The following is a 22581-nucleotide window of genomic DNA, read 5'->3' as shown; positions in this document are numbered from 1 at the left end:
GTCCCGAGAGACAGAAGCTGTTCCTAAGAAGAAAGCAGGAGAGAAGGAGTGACTTAGAGGGCCTGCGTCATCATTCTGAGCCAGAGAAAGGGTCAGCGCAGAAGCAGTGAAAGGCAGAAGAGGCTGACGAAGAGCCACGCCATCCTTCTCAGCCAGGTAGGAGCAATGTTTTAAAACTCTGACTCCGACTCCAACTCGAAAACGTCCGAGGGTCGACTCCGACTCCGAATCCGACTCAGTATCAACTCGGCCGGTTTGATTTCAATGACTTGGTCGTTGTAAAAAAATACATTAAATATTTATCTTTTTAGAAAAAACATAATTTTAAAGATTTTCATTCATATTTCCAAACACAAAGCTGTAGAATATAGAGAGAAGACAACATATGATCAAAGTAGGCTCATGAATATATCCATTATATCAAAATGGCACCCAGTGCACTGTCCAATACAAAGTTCATACTTAGCTACCATTATCAGGATTCTTTTATGCCTCAGCCTAAGGACAATCACTAGACTACAACAACAATAATTGCCCCTAATGAAGTCTCAAAACCCTTGATTTAATTCTGGTCAAGCTCTAGAACAATTAGAGGTAAATATGTATTTATTAGTCCATTGCCAGAACGTTTGCCTTTTTAAAAACATTGTATGGCTCAATGCATTGTTTCAGTTTTCTAATTCATGCCACTAGGATAACCATATTTCGGCTTTGTAATTTTCAAAACTTTCTCATAGTGACTTTAGGGCTATAAATATGCAATAAACAACAACCCAACCATTGATATGTAGGAGGCGGAACAACTTTTGACAAATGTGTTTCAGGATTTTTGTCAAAGAGTCGAGCCAGCCGAGTTGTTACCGAGCCGGCCGAGTTGTTACCGAGTCGACTGAGTCAATGACTGGCTCGGTAACAACTCGACCAGTCGTTCCTTTTTGGCCACTGAGTTGACCCGGTCAGGTATTGGCTCGGTTTGACTCGACCGTTTTTTAAAACAATGGGTAGGAGTGATGCAGTTGGCTAGAGGAGTGATTCAGCCATTGCCGGGTTGCGCAAATCCAAGAGGCTCAGTTTCTTCAGCTGCTAGGGTCTAGGGAGTTGTGGGCAGATTGTGGAGTGTGAAGCTGGTGGGGCGCTGTTGCTGTCGAAGTAGAATAGTACCTAACAGGACAGAACCAAGGTAGAGGGAGTCGCTACCTAGGCGGATTTCTAGCCAAGAAATCCAGATTAGTATTGCAGGAGCAAAGGCATCAGAGAGGAGTGGTTCGACAGTTGGCAGGAGGATTTCCAGGAGGGAAATTGAGACTTAGAGGGAGTCTAAGAAAGAACTTCCAGGAGGGAAGTAGAGACTCAGAGGGAGTCGAAGAGAAGAGCAAATATGGTAATGAACGGAGTGAGGGATCAAGACAGGTTGGACGAAGCATCCAACTTTGTCATTTGGAAGGCCAAGATCCTGTTTGTTCTGGATAGACATCGCATTAAGGCCTTTGCCTTGAGAACCGTGGCTATCCCAGTCGACCCAACTGATAACAAAAGGTATGAGGATGCAGTGGCCAAGGCATAGTGCATAATCCTTGATGGGGTCAAAGATCATGTAGTTCAGCATATTGCCGAGAAGAATATGACAAAGGAGATGTGGGATACCTTGATGACATTGTATCAAGGCACTTTTGTGCAAAGGAAGATGCTACTGGAGAATCAACTGCGGTCGTATCAAATGCAGAAGGGAGAAAAGATAGATCTATTCCTTAGCAGGTTACAAGAGATTTGGGACCAACTTACTTCCATAGGGGCCACACCAGATCAGGAGTTAATGGTGAGGACCGCCCTGAACGCAGTCTCCGAGGAGTGGGAGACATTTGTCCAAAGCATTTTGGGTAGAGCGACTCTTCTAGGATGGAAAGAATTGGCGGCAGCTCTTCACCAAGGAGAGGTCAGACGACTGACCAAGGCGGGAAGTAGCAACAAAGGAGGTCGAATCAAGAAAGAGGAGGAAGAGGATGCAACTTTGGCATCTGCGGGACAATAGGGGAAGAGGAAGAAGAAGGACATCTCCAAGATAAAGTGCTTTGATTGTGGGGAGCTGGGCCATTATGCAACCCAGTGTCCCAGGAAGAAGAATAAGGGAGAGGATTTTGACTCCAAGGCAATGCCGACTAAGGCAGAGAAGGAAGTGGAGATTGATGACGATTGTGCCATGAGTGCTCATGCACCTCTAGAGAAGAGGTGGGGTGACATCGAGCTGTAGTCAGGAGGACTTCATGAGATGAGGGGCAGGATCCTTGAGGTACCCAAACTCTTGGATCATATCTGGCTACGGGAACCCCGAGTGACAATAGTAGGATGATTGATGTCGATAGAAGCAAGATGCGGATGGAGCGGCAGAACAGTGCTAGAGTGCAGGGATCTATAGCAGCGTAGAGAGGGTTGTAGCAGTGCGAGAGGCACAAAGGAGGTTGCAACAGTGCAGGAAGGCACAAAGGTGGTTGGAATAGTGTGAGAGGCACAAAGTTGTTACAGCAGCGTAGAGGCAACAGATGGAGCACAGGATAACAACAGAGGGAGCTTCAGCATTAGGAGGGTTTCTAGCCTGAAAAGGATGTCAGTAGTTGGGTAAATCAGTTACCAATGTCTCAGTAACTGAGTTGCAGTGCAACAGTAGCAGTGGTAGAGCTATAGGCAGCATGATGCAACATGATGAGAAAGGGCTGCAGCGCAGATGCAGTGTTGGGAGAAAGGACCAGTAGCAACACAGATGCAGAGGGAGCTCCAGTATAGATGTAGCAGTGGCAGTGGCAAAGCCATGGGTAGCAGTACAGGAGGCAACAGTGTAGAGGATGGTGGGCAGCAGGCCAAATATCAACACAGGTACCGATGCCGGATGATTAGGGTGATGTTAAGTTGTGGAGCATTACTAGAGCACATTCCTCGCTAAGAGGGAGTGTTGATTTGGGGTAGCATCGGATGTGCTCTAGCCATGAAAATTGGTGGAGAGGCTAAGGCACATGAGATCTCCAAGACCTAGAAATGATTGGGGAAATTCCACCCAGCTAGAGAGATATTAAAATAATTAATATTTTTAGTGGAGTTCCTAAGTCTAAACTTAGGAAAATTAAAATGTTAATGGTTATTAATATAAAACTGTGTGAGAAGGTTCTAAATGACATGGATCAAGCCAAATCTAATCTTAGCCGTTGATTAGAGATTTAATCTCAGTCGTTGAAGACTCAACAGAAAAAGTATAAGAGGAGGCTTGAGGGTCAGTTGGAGACACACCAAGTTGATTAGTCAGTTTGATTTTCTGGAGCGGGGTTTGCTGAGAGAAATCAAACTAGTGATCAGAGTTGCAGCAAGGGGTAGTGAGTGCACAACAGAGAGGAAGAGATAGTGCCAAGGGATCAGCGCTGAGGCAGAGAAGGCTACGCAGAGCCAGCAGGAGCCATGCAGAGGGCCAAAGGGATTGCATAGAGGCTACCAGGGCCTGCGTGGGTGACGTAGAGGGCCAGAGAGCCAGTGCAGAGCATCAGAAGGCTGACGTAGAGGGTTCCAAGCTGACACAAAGGCCAGGAGGGTTGACGCAGAGCCTTAGAGAGGCATTGGAGAGATTTTCGTGGAGCAGACTTGCCGAATATTTTCTTTCGAAGAGGGGTATTACTGCCAGATTGATTTCTTTGTAAGGTGAGCCAGTTTGGCACCCAGTTGTACTCAAGAAAAGTTGCTTAATAATAAAACCCTCAGAACAACTGCACCGGTTTTCCCAAATTGGGTTTTTCTGGGGATGATTGTCCAAAAATAACAGTGTCCCTTGTGTGTTTGTCTATTTCTTTCTGTTGATGATCTGTAGATGGTTGAGACAACTTTTGTGTTTATTTTCAGTATTTATATGGTTAAATAACTTGTTAAGAAATTAAACAAGTAGGTGAAATAAACCAGATAGTATAGGAAGAATTTCTAACGGGTTAGACTTAGAAATTTCAACACAGTGGCCATTGTAGTAATGGTTGTAATTGCAGGCCGAGTTTATCCGCTTCAGGTATTTTATGGTTTCAAATTAGAGCCAAATCTTCTTACCTTTTCTCTCGAGTCTTATGGCAACAAATTTAGAAGGCATAGTGAAATTGATTTGTAATTTCCTTGTCCTGTATGTCCACTTGTTCATGCTTTCCTGAATGATTGCTTGATGATAAAAGAGATGCTGTCACATTTCTTTATGGCACTATAGTCCTTGTCCAAATATTCACACAGAAACACCTGACTGGTTTCTTAGGACACCTGCTTTTTGTTTAAGAAAAAATAGTGGGTAATATGGATCTCTCTAAAAAAGGAGACGATCATACAATGCTTTAGGAGATCCTAGATCTTAATAAGAAAACAATTTATTGTTTGACTAATCAGTTCCTCTTTTGACCATCCACTGCACTGCTAAGGCCTTGATCAACTTGCAGTGTACTCTTCTCAATGTCTTTTAGCTATTTCTATTAGGTAAGCTATTCAACATTGGTGGACCATACAGCTGAAGGCAAACTTTCCTTGATGGTCCATGGTTCTTCAAGGAAAATGAGCCCTTGCATTAGAATTTAAAAAAATAGTTAAGGGCCCTGTTACTGCTCAAACTAGCAAGGGGCCTAAAAGGGACTCCTTAAGGGACAACTACTAGATCAAGGGCAACAATGAAGACTTAGCCCACTGTCACCTCAACTAACACTCTCTGCTCTTTATGGACTTTCATTGATGGGAGGAGGTCTGGTACATGGAAAGTCACTTGTAAAGGATGAATCAACAAATTGGTGTGAAGTGACCTTAATGATCCTTTTCGTAGAAGGAGGTCAAGAATGGAGCTTGCTTGCTCTTTGAGCAAGGTACGCAACTTTCTAGGAGAAGGAGGTGAGGATTTAAGGGCTAGGTTGAGGGGATATGACTTGTAAATGGGTTTCCCAATCCCTAAACACCTTATTGAACTTGGTATCCCAAGTGGTTCTTAAAGACTTAACTTTTCAAAGGTATGGGACGCAGTTAAATGGGTGGTGTTAGCTTAAAATGGGGCAGACAAGGAAGGGCTGGGATTCTCACAAATCTTAACCTATCATTAAAATTGTCCTATGAGGTACTAGCTTAGGGAACACCAGGGCAAAGTTTGATCTCATAGCAAGGGCTGGGATATCTCACAATCCCATCATTAGAATTTTTTCAAATTTGGAGGAGGACTTGAGGACACGTCGACGTAGTAGAGGCTAGGAGATCGAACTTTTTCTATGGCTATTTTGTCAGGAAAGTGATGCACTAGGTGACCCAACTTGGCTAGACCTAGAAGAGAAAGGGAAAGGTGAAGAAAAATGGTTCTTCAAGTGACCACCTATTGGTAGACCAATGCCTAATCCCTTGGGGAGAATGGAGTCTAGGAGAATAATGAGAAAGGACTTCGTTTCTCGGTCAAGGAGGCCTCAAGGACTACTTCACTTGGCCTTTAGGGCAAGAAGAAGTGACCTCAAAGCTTTATACTTCGCTTTTCAAAAAGAGATGGCTTATCAAGATAAATTCAATGGTAGAATTATCCCTAGGAGATTTCATTCAACATACATGGCCCATACATTAAGAGATGCTATATAGAAACAATAATTCCACAATTTCGCAATTATGCAATGCAACAATTAGCCCTAGTATAGTGAAAATCCCATTCCAATGCATATGACAAAGTAAAACAAGAATAACATTAAATGTGTGTACTTACATGTAAGATAACATATCCAACCATCAACGATTTGACAATAAAGAAACTCCAAGATAAGTTAACCCAATCCATACATCAAAATTCATCCATGCTCCAATTCATCCTTCAAGAAAGAATTACAAAATTCTCAAGAAAGAAGAATGATCCAATCCAAAGTGATGATACAAATGAATTCATGTCTCTCCTTTTTATACACTCATTAGGAGTTCGAATTACCTAATTTGAGCCTACATTAGCCCATCAACTAAAATAATGTGCAAATAACTATCTTTTGGTTACAAGCCCACCAAACTAGCTCATAAATAAAATAATGAGCCTCGCAAGAGGTCGAATAATCAATAATGCATGCCGTTGGGCTCTTTGAGATTCTTGATGAAGTCCATAAGTGCCAAAATGATGAGTTTGACTTGCAAAAGAAATGGACAAGGGGTTGGCCCCTCGTTCTCCACATAATAAACCCGTGGTGCGCCGAATGGCTGTGAGAGCACACAAGTGACCTCATGGGTCTCCAAGTAAGTCGAAGATGCCTGTAGACCATCTATAAGGGCTCAGATGATGCCACATCAACATACAAGTCCTAGGGCATCTGCCAAGTGTATGGTACAATTATGGGGCAGATTGGGCAAAGGTGAACTAGGTGCATCTTCCTCATCCGATAGGTGAATCTCGAGCAATCTCTGAACATCTCCGGGGATCCATGGAATGCTGTCTACTGCTGTGGAGGCCCATGGCTCTCAACACACACGCTACATATGTCAATGTAGTCCTTTGGAGGATTAGGACCTTGTATAGGGAGAGCAAACCCAAGATGGAGACCACCTGCAATCCTGCATAAGACCCAATGCGTTCCCTAGCCTTCCAGTACAACAAGTCATCAAGGAAATCGAGTAAAAAAGCTTACAAACCATGGACCACAAGTGGGGACTTCATAATGGCCTACGCTTCCATAATGGGCTTTGGCAGGTGCTAATGTTTCCAAGCTCCAAACGGGGTTAACCAAGTATCCCATTAGGTGGTTTCTACTCTTAAAGGGGATAATATGTCCAAGGAAAATCCTTTAAAAGGTGGTGGCATGTGATAAAGAGATGAATGGAGTTGGGAATGAAAAGGGGCAACCCTGGGCCACACGCTGAGGTACAAGGGTAGCTAGTAAAAAGGAAGCCCACACTTGGGTATATAATGTATAGGAGGGAGAAATCGTGGTACATGAAGTGCCCCGACCTTGATTTTTCCACCCTTCTTTATATGCCTTTTGCTTTTTTTATGATTTTTCTTTAATTAACTGCTCAGGGTTCAAGGGGTAAGAGCATGATGTGTGAGATATAATAGTGGATACCCCCTTTTAAGGTAGGGCAGTTCATTGCCCACCAAGGGTTGGGACAACCATGGGTTACTATATGATGAAGGAGGCTCATAGAGCATGTAGGAACCAGGATGATGGCCATGATGATGGGGTAGAGCTCATGTATGGCTTTTGCCCACGTGCTAAATGTGTTTGTCTCGACAATCTTTTGCATTTTTTGTACATTTCCTATTGAGTGTGGCCAATTATGCTTTTACTTTTCTTTTTAGCTGCATCAACCTCCAAGGCATCATTCTAGGCTTGATCCATGGTGTGGGCAAGGGGAAGGGGAGAGCTAACCCTATGTGGACCTAGTGGAAACATGTGGACCCACTGTGAAAATTCCTTAAACCTGAGAATTCCTATTGCAACACTGATGATGTTTCTTCTACTTGTTTGATTTACATGAACAAGTTATTTGCAGTTTTCTACGGTAAACATCGAAATACATACATTGCAACCTACACCATTTAAATAATATGCCGAAACAAGAAACTGAACAATAGAGAAAGATACACACAAATGACACAGTGGTTTTTGGACAAATGTCCTCGGAAAAACCCAATGCGGGAAAACCGGTGCAACAGATCTGAGGGTTTTTATTATTATGTAGTAGTTTTCTGAATACAACTTCTGGATGCCCTCCTGACAATCTAGTTATAGAGAAATATTACTGGCAGAAGAAATTTGTGAGATTACCTCACTCTACTTGGCAAGTCCCGACTAATCCGACAACTAAACCTAAGTGTCCCCGGCTATTTCTGCGCTGCCCTTGCATGGGCCGTAAGTCAGCCTCTAAGGCTTTGCGTCAGCTTTGTGTTGGGTCGATTTGCCATCTCGGAGCTCTGACGTCAACCTTCCTGGCTCAAATGTCAAACCCCAGCAAATCTTCAGACTTCTGCTTGGGAAGACTGCGATGCCTCTGCATGAGCGCTTCTGGCTCAGTGCCAACCCCTCCTGGGTCCTGTGCTGCCTCCTTCTGTTGTCTCTTTGCTGCGTATTCTGGCTCAGGAGAAGATTCTCCAACCAAACTATCCTTGCCCCTCACTACAAAAGCTCATTGTCGAAATTCTCCGGCAACTGCTCTATTTCAGAAAATCGAACTTCTGAACTCACTCTGTGTTTTTTCCAAATGACCCTTGTTAATTTTAGGTATGTCCTATGCTGATAGCAAATTTACTTCAATTTTCCATATTAGCTCAATATCAATTCCAGATTAGCAATCACATTTAGCATGATAGTAAAATGCAGATAGAACATAAACATAAATCGCAAAGACAAGCCAAGACAAGAGGACACAAGATGTGGCGCTAGCCAGGGACAAACCCCAATGTGGGGAAACCCTTGATCAATTCTTCTTATATGTTCTTCAATAGTTCAATAGAGAGAGATGGTACATATAAATCAAAAGTCAACTTTTTGGCTTATCTAAATAAGAGCAAAGATCTTCTCTAAGAAGATAGCATTTGAGGTAGTTGATCTGCGCTGAGTAGAAGGCATACTGCTTCCACTGATCCAAGGTGACTCCATCACCATGTTGCTCCTCACTGTGTTGCACCTCATTGTGCTGCAGTCAATCATCATGCTGGACCTCATTACCATGCTGCACACATCATACTGCTGCACCTTATCATCATGCTGCACCTCCCTGTGCTGCATCATCAAGTTGTACCTTATCATCATGCTGCACCCACCAGTGCTGCCTCATACTGTACCTCACTGTGCCCATCATGCTTCACCCACCAGTGCTACCTCATACTGTACCTCACTGTGCCCATCATGATGCACCCACTAGTGCTACCTCATACTGTACCTCACTGTGCCCATCATGCTGCACCCACCAGTGCTGCCTCATACTGTACCTCACTGTGCCCATCATGCTGCACCTTGCTGTCACATCTTATCATGGACTGCATTAGTTCATTGTTTAGGGTCTCTATTTGTTGCATTGGATGGTAGATGGGACAACCTTCATCATGGATTGCTTAGGCCATCAAGACAATCCTACCAACCCTCATACATAGGCAACACCATAAAACTGATCCATGCTACTCCAACCTTGTTTGCTGTTGACTGTTTGTGACTGTTTCGTTAGGGCATATAGCTGTAGCCTTAGAGTTCTCCAACAGGCCCCAAACAACCCTTGAAAGACTGCGGCATGCTTTAGGTAAACTCCTCCTTTGCTACGTTGTTGCCTTAGGGCATATGACAACCCTTTACTGCCCTATGCAAGCTTAACTGTGGTGCTATGGCCTGTGGCCTAGCACAACAACATTTGGTGCTTAAAACATGTCCAAAGCATCAACATTTAGCCCTCAAGAACTCGGCCTAACAGCTAGCTAAGATGACTGCGTTTAGCTATGTATAGAAGACGGTGGCTAGGGCTCTTTTGAGGCTTCCTTTGACAACGTATGGAAGTCTCCTTGCTGTGTTGAAGAGCCTTCTTTTGGGACAGAGGAAGAGTCTCTTTTGTTGTGATAATACCTGCGGCTAGGGCATATTTTACATCAGCTATGGCTCCTCCAAAGCTGCGGCTATAACCCTTCCTTTAAGACTGCGTTTAGGGCATCGTTAGCCCTTCCTTGATTGCGGATTAGTCAACAACTTAGACAGTGGCTTCAACTCCTAGTCTGGACTGCGGTTAGGGCATCATACCTCTATTTAGGACATGTATATACCCCTTCTTGACTGCGGCCAAAACATCTCCTTTCCTCTTGCGTCTAGGGCTTCATCCTCTTAGATTTCTCTTGCCACTAAAACCCAAAATAAGTGGAGAGAAATCAAGAGTGAAGTGTGTGTCTAAATGACTATCAAGCCACCTCCTTTTATACTAAGACGTTGGGCACAAGTGGGGGTATATTGGTTGCTGGCCGACCTTGACGAATTGTCCCATAACATAAATAAATTCATATCTCCATGAATACTTGTCGGAATCAGATGATCTTTAGATTAATCCTACACATCTTGATGAGAGGAATCCAAGAAAATTATCAGCTGCCATAAATAAGACGACCCACATGGAGTTTGGCCCTAGTTGCCAATTTTAACAACCCTCAAGCCTCCTTAAATAATCTCCTTGCTGACATTCAACGGCCCAGATTAGAAGCTAATCAATGGCTAAGATCATTTTTGCTTGATCCTCGTCTTCTTCTAGAAGTTACACCCACACTTAGATTAATACCCATTAATTATTTTATTTTCCAAAGTTTAGACTTAGGGTCCCATTAAAAATAATTAATTATCTTAATAAAACTGTTTCTGGTTGGAATTTCCCAAAATGCTTTCGGGTTCTTTGGAATACATGTGCCCAAGCCTCCTTGCAAAATTTGAGACTTAGAGCACATCTGATGCTACTAGAAATCAACACTCCCTCTTAACGAGGAATGTGCTCTAATAATGCAACCTGCTGAAGCATCACTTTGTTCTGTAACATCTCCCTCTGCGCTGCTGATGTCTGACAAGCTGTCCACCAACCACTGCGCAAATGCTGCATCTGTACTGTTGCTGACCCTGCCACTATCAACACTGCATCCGTACTACAACTCCCTCTGAATTTTTGCATCCGTGTTACCGCTGGCACCAGTGTTGCACAAATCGACAAAAAATTGCGATAATATCGTATTATCGCGATTTTTTCAAAATGATGATTAAATCAGGCGATAAAATCGGGAAAATTTTTTTTGGCCAATTTTTTTGAAAAAATCGCGATTTTTACTGAAAAAAGCGTGGGCCTGTTGGGCAGAGCGTGTTTATTAGGAAAAACGTGATTTTTTTATTTCATTTGGACAGCAGAGGGCACGGTGGGGTTTGAAGAGTTGGAGAATTAGAGGCTTGGAGATTTTGGAGCTAAATCAACTACTTGGAGGCGAAAATCGAAGAGTGAGCTAAGGAGGAGACACATTATCTCCATAAAACCGGTATGGGCACCAACGTTTTGTGTTTTCATTGTTTTGTAACTTTGCTTTTGTTTTTTTCTATGTTTTAGGTTGGGTTTGGAATGGGGTTTTTGACATTTGTCCAATGCAAATTTTTTTTAGTTTTTTTGGTTGGGTTTGGAATGGGCCCATGGGGTTTTTGACATTTGTGCAATGTATTTTTTTTTTTTAGTTTTTTTGGTTGGGTTTGGAATGGGGTTTCTTAAATTGTATGTAATTTTTTTTTTAGTTTTTGTTAAATGTAAATAGTAAAATACTCAAATTTTAAGTTTGTAACTTGTAAATACTAAATTATAATCTTTATTATCCCATAGGTTCATCGAAACACCATTCAAGTTTTCAACTTCAAAGTTCAAAACCAAACATGCCAAGGAAACTGGACCCTTTCTGGGAATTTGGTGAACCTGCTGCTCCGAATGATAGAATAAACTTGTCTTGCAAGTTGTGTGGGCACCATATGTCCGGGGGGGGGTGTACAGATTGAAGTATCACCTTGCACAAATCCCTGGATTTGATGTAGGGCCTTGCACAAATACAAATCTTGAACTCATCCGAAGAGCCATGAAAGCATTGGAAACTTTAGACCGCACTAGAGAGGCCAAAGTAGAAATGAAGAGGCAACTAAAAACGTCAGTTGAACAAGGAAGTGGCAGTGGTTCTACTGCAGCATCAACCAACCTGGTAGCTGCCTCATCATTTTTTGTTCCTCGAACCACCCATGGTTCACAACCATCTATCAGTTCAATGCTAAAAAAACTGAAAAAGAACAAGCTGACAAATTGCTGGCAAAATTTCTCTTTTGGAGTGATATTCCTTTCAGCATTGTAAGGAATAATCCATTTTTCTAGCCTGCTCTTGATGCTATTGCAACTGTTGGCCCAGGGTACAAAATCCCTTCTTATTATGACATGAGAGGCCAGATTCTTCAAAATGAAAAGCTTGACTGCACCAAAAGATTGGAGGATTTTAGGGAATCATGGGCACAAACAGGTTGCACTGTGATGTCAGATGGTTGGACTGACCAAAAGGGGAGAACCCTTATAAACTTCTTGGTTAGTTGTCCCACGGGGACTGTGTTTATCAAATCTGTTGATGCATTTGCACAAATCAAAGATGCAAGAACTTTGTGATTTACTGGATGTGTTTATTTTGGAGGTGGATGCAGAAAATGTTGTCCAAGTCATAACGGACAATGCTGCAAATTATGTTGCTACTGGCAAGATGCTTATGGACAGGCATCCTACTTTATTTTGGACACCTTGTGCTGCACATTTTATTGATTTGATGTTGGAGGACATAGGGAAAGTTTCTTTTGTCAAAGATATTGTTGAGTCATCCAAAAGCATTACAAAATTTATATATAATCCTACATCTGTGCTTAGCTTGATGAGAAGATTCACCATCAACAAAGAGTTGGTGCACCCCGCCATTACACGGTTTGCCACCAGTTTCATATCTCTTCAATCCCTCTTGAATTCTATGTGGGATGTGAAGAGAATGTTTCTTTCAGAGTAGTGGCGTGCTTTGCCAATCAGTTGCAAACCAGAGGGAGAGTCCATATGCAGACTAGTTTCATACCAGGAAGACTTTTGGGCGGGAGTGCAGGAGGTGTGTGCCGTTACTGAACCTTTGGTAAAGGTTTTTCGGTTAGTTGATTGTGAGAAGCCCGCAATGGGCTATTTGTATGAGGCCATGGACAGGGCGAAAGAATCCATTCGGGCCTACTATGATGATAAGGGAGATGGGGGGTTTCAGAGACAACACCTATGGGAAGTGATTGATGAACGATAGAACAACACACTCCATCGTCCCATTCATGCTGCTGGGATTTTCCTGAACCCCGCATTTTCTTACGCATGTGGGTTCGTATTTGATGCTGAGATCATGGATGGATTCTTAACCTGTGTCCAGAGGATGGTGCGATCTCTAGCAGAACGTATAGAAATCTCTAAAGAAATTGAGACATATAGGATGACAGGTGGCGCATTTGGCTTTGACATGGCTGTGATTGGTAGGACGATTAAAATGCCAGGTATTTTTTAGTTTGTTTCAAATTTCATCGTTTCTTCAAATTCCATTTTTTTCTTATGTTTATTTAAAATTTTATTTGTAATTTTGTTGTAGATGCATGGTGGAGAATGTATGGTTCCAGGGTACCCCTTCTGCAAAAACTTGCCATTCGGATCCCCAACCAAACATGTAGCTCCTCAGGATGTGAGCGCAACTGGAGTGTATTTGAAAAAATACACAACAAGAAGCGCAACAGGTTAACACTTAAAAATTTAAAATATTGCAAATTTCCAAATAAATTTTTGAATTCATTAAACAATATTTTTTTTATAATTATTATTTCATGATCTTTGTACAGGTTGGAGTCCCAGCGACTTAATGACATGGTCTACGTCTACTACAATCTTCGATTGTGGGTGAGGCAACTTGAGAGGACACCTGATATGGAGGCCATCTCATTGGATGGGATTGACACCACTGCTGTATGGAGGGTTGATTCTGAGAGGCCTCTCATGGAGTCTGTTGATGATTGGTTAGTGCAGGATGTAGTGGAGGGGGAAGAGGAGGAGGAGGAGGTGACACCACCTGCTCGGGCTACCCCTGCCACTAGTGGAGGACGTGGTCTACCTCCTATAGCTCCTGCTCCTAGTTCTTCAGCTTCTAGAGCACAACAGACTCCACTGCCAACTCCACCAGCACCAGCATCTACATCTAGAGGGAAAGGGAAAGCTATGGCATTTTCTTGCAAGAGGGGCAGAGGAAATGAATAGTATTAGATTTTAGTTATTTTTTTCATTTCATTGTATATGACATTATGACTCATGAGATACATTATTATATTTTTTGTTGATATTTTGAGGCTGAGTTGGGACTCAGGAGTCAGGACTTACTATTCAGGACATGATTCACTGTTATGTGTGATTTTAGCATTAGAAATGATATTAAACATCTTATATAATAGTTCTTTTATCATATTTATGTGTCAATGTATTTATTTTATGTTGTAGATGGTTTAGATATTAAAAAAATTGAAAAAAAAAAGAATATTTTTGTACCAAACGATTTTTTCCCGATTATTACAATTTTTTCCGATTTTTTCCCCTTGCTGAAATTATCCTGATAATGATTAGTGCAACATTGGCTGACATTGCCACTGCCAACTGCCCTTGCACTATAAACTGTTGTTGCTACTGCATCAACTATGGAAAAATATCCCAAATTACTCAACTAACTATGTTCAGTATGATACCATGTGAATGTTGGAGCCTAACTGCTGCTAGTCTTTGCGCTGACCCTCTGAATCTTCTGTGCTGTTGTTGACCTCTGCTCTATGCCATCTACATTGTTGCCAACTCTTCTCTGCGCTATTTACTAGCGCACCTAGTCACTGCAACTGTTTCTCCGACACGTGACACCATTCGACACTACTCCATCCTGCTACCACAAAAGTGGGCTCCCGTAGCAAGGTATTGATCCAAGAGGTGGGCTCCTCAAGGATCTTTCCCATATGTAGCTCTTTTGAACTACAACACTAAATTAGCCCACCTCCCTCTTGGAGGTATCTTGGGTGTCATTCCAAACCCCTCCTCCTCGATCTTCGCGGGTGTAGCCTTCAGATCTTGCTTCTCATCCTTGTCATTCTTCCTAAGAGGACACTTTGTTGCGTAGTGACCCATTTTACCACACCTGAAGCACTTTATCTTCGAGACGTCCTTCTTCTGCCTACGCTGCTCCTGCTGCCCCTTCGATGCAAGGGCTGCATTCTCCTCCTCCTCCTTGGGCTTCGACCCACCACTACTGCTTCTGTCAAGCTTACAGTTGACCAAGTCTCTCTTCAGCTCGTCTTGCTTGAGAGATGCCCACATCTCATCCCAATTCGGCAAAGTCGCCCTACCCAGGATACTTTGGACAAAGACATGCCACTCATCTGAGACAGAATTGAGGGCTTGTCTAACCAACTTAGAATCTTGAGGCATAGACCCCATAGCCGATAACTCATCTCGGGTCTCCTGAAGCTTCATGAGGAACGGATCCACTCGCTCCCTCTTCTGCATTTGTGCAGATCTTAGTTTCTGCTCTAAGTACATCTTTCGCTGCTCGAAAGATCCCTGATACAGCGTAGACGACGCATACCACATCTCCTTAGCAGTCCTTCTGCTAGCGATGTGACAAACTACATGATCCTTCACTCTGTCTAGGATCATTCTATTTGCCTTAACCATTTTTGCCTTATATTTCTTCAGCGGATCTGCATTCTCACGCACAACCTCCACGTTGTCGACGTATGTCTTGAGAGCATGCTCATCTAGAAGGAATGACATCCTTGCCTTCTAGATGACATGGTTGGATGCTCCATCCAATCTATCCTGATCCCTCAGTCCAGTGGTTGCCATCTCTGCCACAAAATTGTCGAAAAACTCCTCTCTGCTTCTTACTGCTGCAACTCAACCAATAAGAGAACGAACTTCTTGGCAGGAAGTCTTCTGAGGAAAATTCCTTCACAGTGCTTCTCTTCTCTTTTGACGTCTTTCTACCCAACAAAATGGCTTGCAGAAAAACTGTGTCCCACCAGCTCTTCCTCACACTGAGGCTTTAGTGCTGCTCTCGTTGCCATGACAAGATTTCGATGTAGAAGCCCTTCTCTCTGTCGACTCATTCAGAGACAGACTGCCTCGAAAATCTACCCTCCCGGCTTGGATTGCGCAAACCCCTCTGGGGATTCGAACTGTTGCCTCTTGCAGCTTTTTCGACCTCCTTTTCTGCTCAGCGGTGGGTTCTCTAGCATTGTTCTTCTTGCTTCACCTGCACTCGCTCGATACCATGTGAAAATTCCTTAAACCCGAGAATTCCTACTGCAGCACTGATGATATTTCTTCTACTTGTTAGATTTACATGAACAAGTTATTTGCAGTTTCCTATGGCAAACATCGAAATACATACACTGCAACCTACACCATTTAAATAATATGCTGAAACAAGAAACTGAACAATAGAGAAAGATACACACAAATGACATAGTTGTTTTTGGGCAAATGTCCCCAGAAAAAACCAATGTGGAAAAACCGATGCAGCAGATCTGAGGGTTTTTATTAATATGTAGTAGTTTTCTGAATACAACTTTTGGATGCCTTATTGGCAATCTAGTTACAGAGAAATATTACTGGAAGAAGAAATTTGTGAGATTACCTCACTCTACCTAGCAAGTCCCGACTGATCTGACAGTGGAACCAATGTGTCCCCGGCTATTTATGCACGGCCCTTGTGTGGGCCCTGCGTCAGCCTCTAAGGCTTTGCGTCACCTCTGTGTTGGGTCTGTTTTCTCTCTTGGAGCTCTGACGTCAACCCTCCTAGCTCAGACGTCAAACCCCAGCAAATCTTCGGACTTCTGCTTGGGAAGACTATGCTGCCTCTGCGTGAGCTCTTCTGGCTCAGCGTCCACTCCTCTTGGGTCCCGCGTTGCCTCCTTCTGGTGTCTCTCTGCTTCTACTGCGTATTCTGGCTCAAGAGAAGATTCTCCAACCAAACTATCCCTGCCCTTCACTGCAAAAGCTCACTATCGAAATTCTCTCGGCAACTGCTCTACTTTAGAAAATCGAACTTTTGAACTCACTTTGTGTTTTTTCCAAATGACCCTCAAGCCTCAAATAATCTCCTCGTTGACATTCAACGGCCCAGATTAGAAGCTAATCAATGGCTAAGATCATTCCTGCTTGATCCTCGTCTTCTTCTAGAAGTTACACCCACAGTTAGATTAATACCCATTAATTATTTTATTTTCCTAAGTTTAGTCTTAGGGTCCCATTAAAAATAATTAATTATGTTAATAAAACTGTTTCTAGGTTCTTTGGAATACATGTGCCCAAGCTTCCCTGCAAAATTTGAGACTTAGAGCACATCCGATGCTACCAGAAATCAACACCCAGGTGGGAGAAATGATGAATGGGGTCATAATGAGTGGCAAGGGGGCAATATATGTGGATGAGGGAGCGGAACCTCACAACCAAAATAAGGGTTTCCCATGAAGGACCATCCCTAAAGCCAATAGGGTTAGTAAAAGAGATCCCATAGGACTAGAATCCAAGGTTAGCATCCAAAAAGAGTCTAGGGGACAAGAGCACAGACCTAGCCCATTCTTTCCGCCAAATCGCGCCATTAATCCATGCCCAGAAGTGTCCATGATAAGCAAGCTACAATATTCAATTACTAAATGACAAGGCATACCTTTAGGTTTGGGAGGCCCACCTTCAAACATACGATCATGGCAGATGAGTGAGGGACCACATCGCTAGCTCAGGTGGCAGAGAAATGGCACAACGAGCTAGTTGGTGGCTGCAAGAGGCTGCTGGCTACCAATTGAGGACCATCTTGGAGAGAATTCTTTTTCTTAGGGATATCACCCACAAAATGGTGGGTAATAGGCCCCATGGGCTTTGTTGATGAACAAACTCGAATCTGATAGCAGAGTCTAAGGGTAAACACAATTTATTGTTTGACTAAGCAGTACCTCTTTTGTCCATCTGCTGCACTGCTAAGGCGTTGATCAGCTTGCAGTGTTCTCTTCTCAATGTCTTTAGGATTTTTTTTTAGCTATTTCTATTAGTTAATCCATTCAACATTGGTGGACCATACAGCTGAAGGAAAATTTTCCTTGATGATCTATGGTTCTTCAAAGGGAAATGAGCCCTTGCATTATAATTTAAAAAAATAATTAAGGGCCCCATGGGCTTTGTTGATGAACAAACTTGAATCTGATAGCAGAGTATAAGGGTAAACTCTGGCCTGATCCTACTATACATGCATGTTTGTTCGTCCTCAATTTATTTATGAATTCATTTTCTCAAATCCTGTTCTTTATGATTTAGAATAGTTCAAGGTTTTCATTGACCATTTTGACGATACTAGATTGTATGTACATCAGTGAGTTGTCCATAAAGAGTTTTTTTTATGGAGATTTTTTCAAACACATTCGATGGAAGCATTTTCATTTTGTTGAACTGCTTTTCTGATGCTTTTGAGTAAAGTGATTTGGCAGGTTGTCAAACCTAAGGCTTCTTGCTTCTGTTAGTAGTTGGCTTTTAATTTCTCATGTTTTGGACTGGCAGTTTCTCTTCTGCCTCAGATTATTTTGACAGTTTTTGGATGCCATATTAACTCGTCTCATGATTTTTGGAATATATAGGGTGACATTAAAAAGTGAATTGAGGTCAACCTGAATCGTTAATGATATTGATTTTGTATCTTATCAAACTGTGTTTCTGTGTCTTTGGTTTTGTTGCTGTAGGAGGCTCTGAAGGATCTGTGGCATGCTGCTTTCCCAGGAAGGGAACTTCATAGTTTGATTTCTGAGCAGTGGAAGGAAATGGGATGGCAAGGAAGAGACCCTTCTACTGATTTCAGGTTTATTATTGTATTATTGAGCTTCTCCTTTTAGAAAAATGGCCTCCCTATCTAGATTGGAAAAAAAATTTGTGTTAAAAAATGAGGCATAGAAGGTTTTTGCTTTATTTGCCTGCTGCCAACTTTGTTTTCACTTTATATGTTGTTTCATGCCATCACTTCCTGTATTTAACTGATCTGCACTATATGGTGGCATCTTTTTTGCAGGGGAGGTGGCCTTATATCCTTGGAGAACTTGCTCTTCTTTGCAAAGTCATATCCAGTATGTTGTTTAATGCTTGATTTTTCCAAATAGTCAATTTTAAGCATCTTCCTTTTTCTATTCCTATTATGCCATTATCGTAGAATGAACCAATATAATCCACAATGCAATGTTAGTTAACACAATGCTCGCTTTTATACAACTTATAAAGCTGTCAAGAAAACATATTTACTTTGAAATTTTTTCTTATTCACCTTTATTTCTCCCATCTCAAGACTTATAAGCATTATTTCTTCCTGATTTTATATGTTACATCAGATGGGCATACATACCATCCTATAAATGTATGATACAGAACCTAATTCTTATTCAGTATCAAGATGATTGACTAAATAATCCTGTTTCTGGCTGTAGATGCCATTCTCTAAACTTTCAAATATAACACAGGTCTTATTGATGTAAAATATTATTTTGCTAGAGGATTCTGTTTTGTTGATTGAAACCTACTGTTTGCAACAATCACTACAAACGTTGGTTGTAACCTACAGTAATAAACTGCAGTAAAATAAAAGGGTAAGAGTAGATGGCCTGATATAACAAAACTAGATAGAAACAAGACTGTCGTTTTTACAACTGCAATGCCCTATATAAGTTAGGCAGTCAAGAATCCCAGGGTATTTTTTGTTTATGTCTAAATTGTATGATACAAGGAAACGTGTACGCATTTCTGAAAGGTAAACACACTGGAAATGTGACCCCACAAAAATCTGGAAACGGGGAAACAATATATATATATAATCACATTATATTGAAACTTGGAAAAAATTCACTATGAATAAATGAGCAAGAACATTTAAAGACAAGCATAAATGACAAGTAATGTTCCACCATCGCTTATATTGGGATCCTGATCATTAGTATCACCTTTTGCCTCTACATCAAGTTTAGCATGCCTAATTACTGATTTTGGTTTGAATGAAGGGTACATTTTTGCTAAGAAAACAATAGAGGAGTCCAACAAGAAATATCACTGACAGCGAGGTACATAAAGGGCTTTGGTGCTCTTGATTAACTGCCAATTCTATACCCTCATACATTATAGAATGCAATGAAAATTCTACAATCCTACCAAGCCTGAAATCATGAAAACTGTTAAAGTCTGCTGAATGGTGAATGAGATATGAATTGCTACTTTCTCCATGTGAAGTTCAACGAGGTTGGAAACACTCAAACATCTTGAAACAATTAATGGTAATGTTAAAAATTTAAGTAAAAGGATGAAAAGGAAAAATATAGGGAAATGTATTTCATTAAAGTTTTAGCATTTTGATACGGAAACACAGCTGATAAGTTGGGGGGGGGGGTGCGGGTTGTAACTTTTTCTATGATATTATAATGTTGAGGAGATGAACCCTTCACTCAAACCAAAATCACTGGTTAGGCATGTTCAGCTTTTTCAATTTCTACCATATTATAAGGTTGAGAATTCTAGTCTAAAGACTTTAAGCCAAATGATGTTTATGTAGCTCTTGTTGATGATCCCATTTCTAGTAGTGGCGAATTAACAATCAGTTTGATGAACAATTATGTTGATTAGTGATTTGTAGTAGGCCAGCGGCCCGGTAGCTTGTAGCATTGTTTCTGGACTCTAAAGGCCATTTAGAGACTCATTGATTATGTATTTTTTTGTTTATATGCATTGCACTTAGTACCTTTTTTTTGGGGGGGTGGGGGGGGGGTGGTCAGGGGTGCAACTTTTTCTACCATATTATAAGGTTGAGGAGACGAACCCTTCACTCAAACCAAAATCACTGGTTAAGAATGTTAAGCTTTCAATTTCTACCATATTATAAGGTTGAGAATCCGAGTCTAAAGAATTTGAGCCAAATGATATTTATGTAGCTCTTGTTGATGATCCGAATTTTAGTAGTGGTGAATTAGCAATCAATTTGATGAGCGATTCTGTTGATTAGTGATTTGTAGTAGGTCAGTGGCCTAGTAGCTTGTAGCATTGTTTTTGGACTCTAGAAGCCATTTAGAGCCTCATTGATTATGTATTTTGTTGTTGATATGTATTGCATTCAGTACCATTTTGATATTATTCACCTTTACATGGTATAGGGATGAACAAACTTTGGAGATTTTGTCTCTAATGATTTGGAGTCATTGTTTTGAATCTTAAAAATATTTTTTTCACTAAAATTTCATTATTTTATGTAGTTTTTTCCAAGCTGGTTCAAAACCTGGTTAGATAGGTGGGCTGGTTCAAAACCCGGTTCCAGTTTTTAAAACTATGATCAGAATTTATTTTTTATTTCAGTAAGATCCAAGGCTCCAGATGATGGTTCTAGTTATGGACTTATCTTGTAATTGTATGCGAAGATTTGAGCCCTACAATGATAGGAATGAGCTAAGAACAACCATTTTTATCTACTTTGACAGGTCTGCAACCTGACACAGATCTCTTCCTGCTGATCATCTATCATATTGTTCACCTCCTAAGTCTTTCGTAGACATAGTCGTGATAGAAAGAAAAGTGCTTATGAGGTCTTTATCCAAGTAGCATCACAGCCCCCTATAGGTACACATTACAGGCTGCTAATCCTAAGAAAATGCTGCGTAATGGAACAATTTCCATAGTCTTTGGGGATTGACTAGGGGCTACTTTGATGGCAGCCAAAGCTCGGGTTTCATTTGAATGGAACTCTGAAAGCCTAGCAGAAACTACCATTCTGCTTGACTTCATCGTTTACCTGGCTTTGACAACTGTGCACAACATTGGATCCTGTTTTAATAATTTTCTGCACCTTTCATATATATGCATGTCTGTATGTTACCAGGTACATATACAGTTCTTTATCCGGATACGAATCTGGCAGTTTTTTGAAAAGCCAGGACCTGGATACAGCAAAGATATGTCAAGTACAAAAATATATAATAATATTTCAAAATTTTTAGAAAACATATTCAATGTTTAGTATCAAAACCATTCATGAATCACAACATTAGAACTTGAATCGTTAGATACTTTATAACGCTAAACACTGAAATGATACATCTTGCTTCATACAAAAATGATAATAGTAGATACAAAAGTGAGTGTCTCATCATTGATCACTTTACTAGTATGATAATATAGATTAGGTCTAATAACATATTTCAAAATGGATCTACATCTTCATCATCTGCGTATTGGAACTCTACATTATGAATAGACAACGAGGGACTAGGAATACTGGAGATTGCAATAGAAGAATGAGCTGGTGGTATAACATCCTCAAGTAGGCTGAGGTGAGTTATGATATTCAATGTCATGTTTGAATAGATATCTTAGGTTCCACATTCCACATTCTTCTTGGACCTTTTTTTATACTCGAGACTAGAATGTGATAGAAGGTGGAGGTTGGAATGAACATACACAAGATCTTCAACCTTTGCTGTTCCCAGTCTTTTGCACTTCACCAAATGGATGGAACCATAGGTACTCCAATTCCTCTTAGCTGATGAGGAATTAGCAACCTGCAATAACAACTTTGTTGCTAGAGTTGAGAGATGCATATTATCCCTGCCATGGAAGCCCCACCAAGTAAAAATATGACCTTGATCATCCATGGCTAGTGGATTTGAAAAGTTTCCAGTGGATTGTATAAGTGATCCAAATTCATTGTGTACTTCCTTTGCAATTCCTACATCCCTATAGATTTTTCTAAAAGCTGTTTTATATCCCTATACCACTTTCAAAATCCTTGTTTGGAGCTGTTCTTCCAGGGAAAGATAAAATTTTGGAATGATAGTATTTGGCCTATAGTGCATAGGCAAAGAGTTGTAATAGCGTGGTCATTTTGTTCCACCTTTTGGTAACCATGTCCTTTAGTTCATTGTAAAATATTTCATAAGGGCCATTTTCACTTGATTTGATAATTTCCCTTATCTTCTCCCGCATATTGTCAATGTTTTCATAGACCTC

The 22581-nt window shown here is 41.2% G+C and overlaps 1 protein-coding gene across 1 annotated transcript in view; it reads left to right on the top strand.

Annotated features, from left to right (window-relative positions):
- The window catches only part of LOC149166628 (uncharacterized), a 193789-nt gene that overhangs the window by 117922 nt on the left and 53286 nt on the right, over positions 1-22581 (top strand). Inside the window, exons 4-5 of the mRNA XM_089432706.1 lie at positions 18297-18412; positions 18620-18674. Of these exons, the coding sequence (XP_089288832.1) occupies positions 18297-18412; positions 18620-18674 (171 nt within the window). The remainder of the gene's footprint in view (positions 1-18296; positions 18413-18619; positions 18675-22581) is intronic.

This window comes from Pinus tabuliformis, chromosome 5_1 (genome assembly GCF_031772625.1).
Source record: "Pinus tabuliformis cultivar Carrire ecotype Pingquan chromosome 5_1, CPIR1, whole genome shotgun sequence".
Taxonomy (NCBI): domain Eukaryota; kingdom Viridiplantae; phylum Streptophyta; class Pinopsida; order Pinales; family Pinaceae; genus Pinus; species Pinus tabuliformis.
This window is presented reverse-complemented; position numbering and strand designations above follow the sequence as displayed.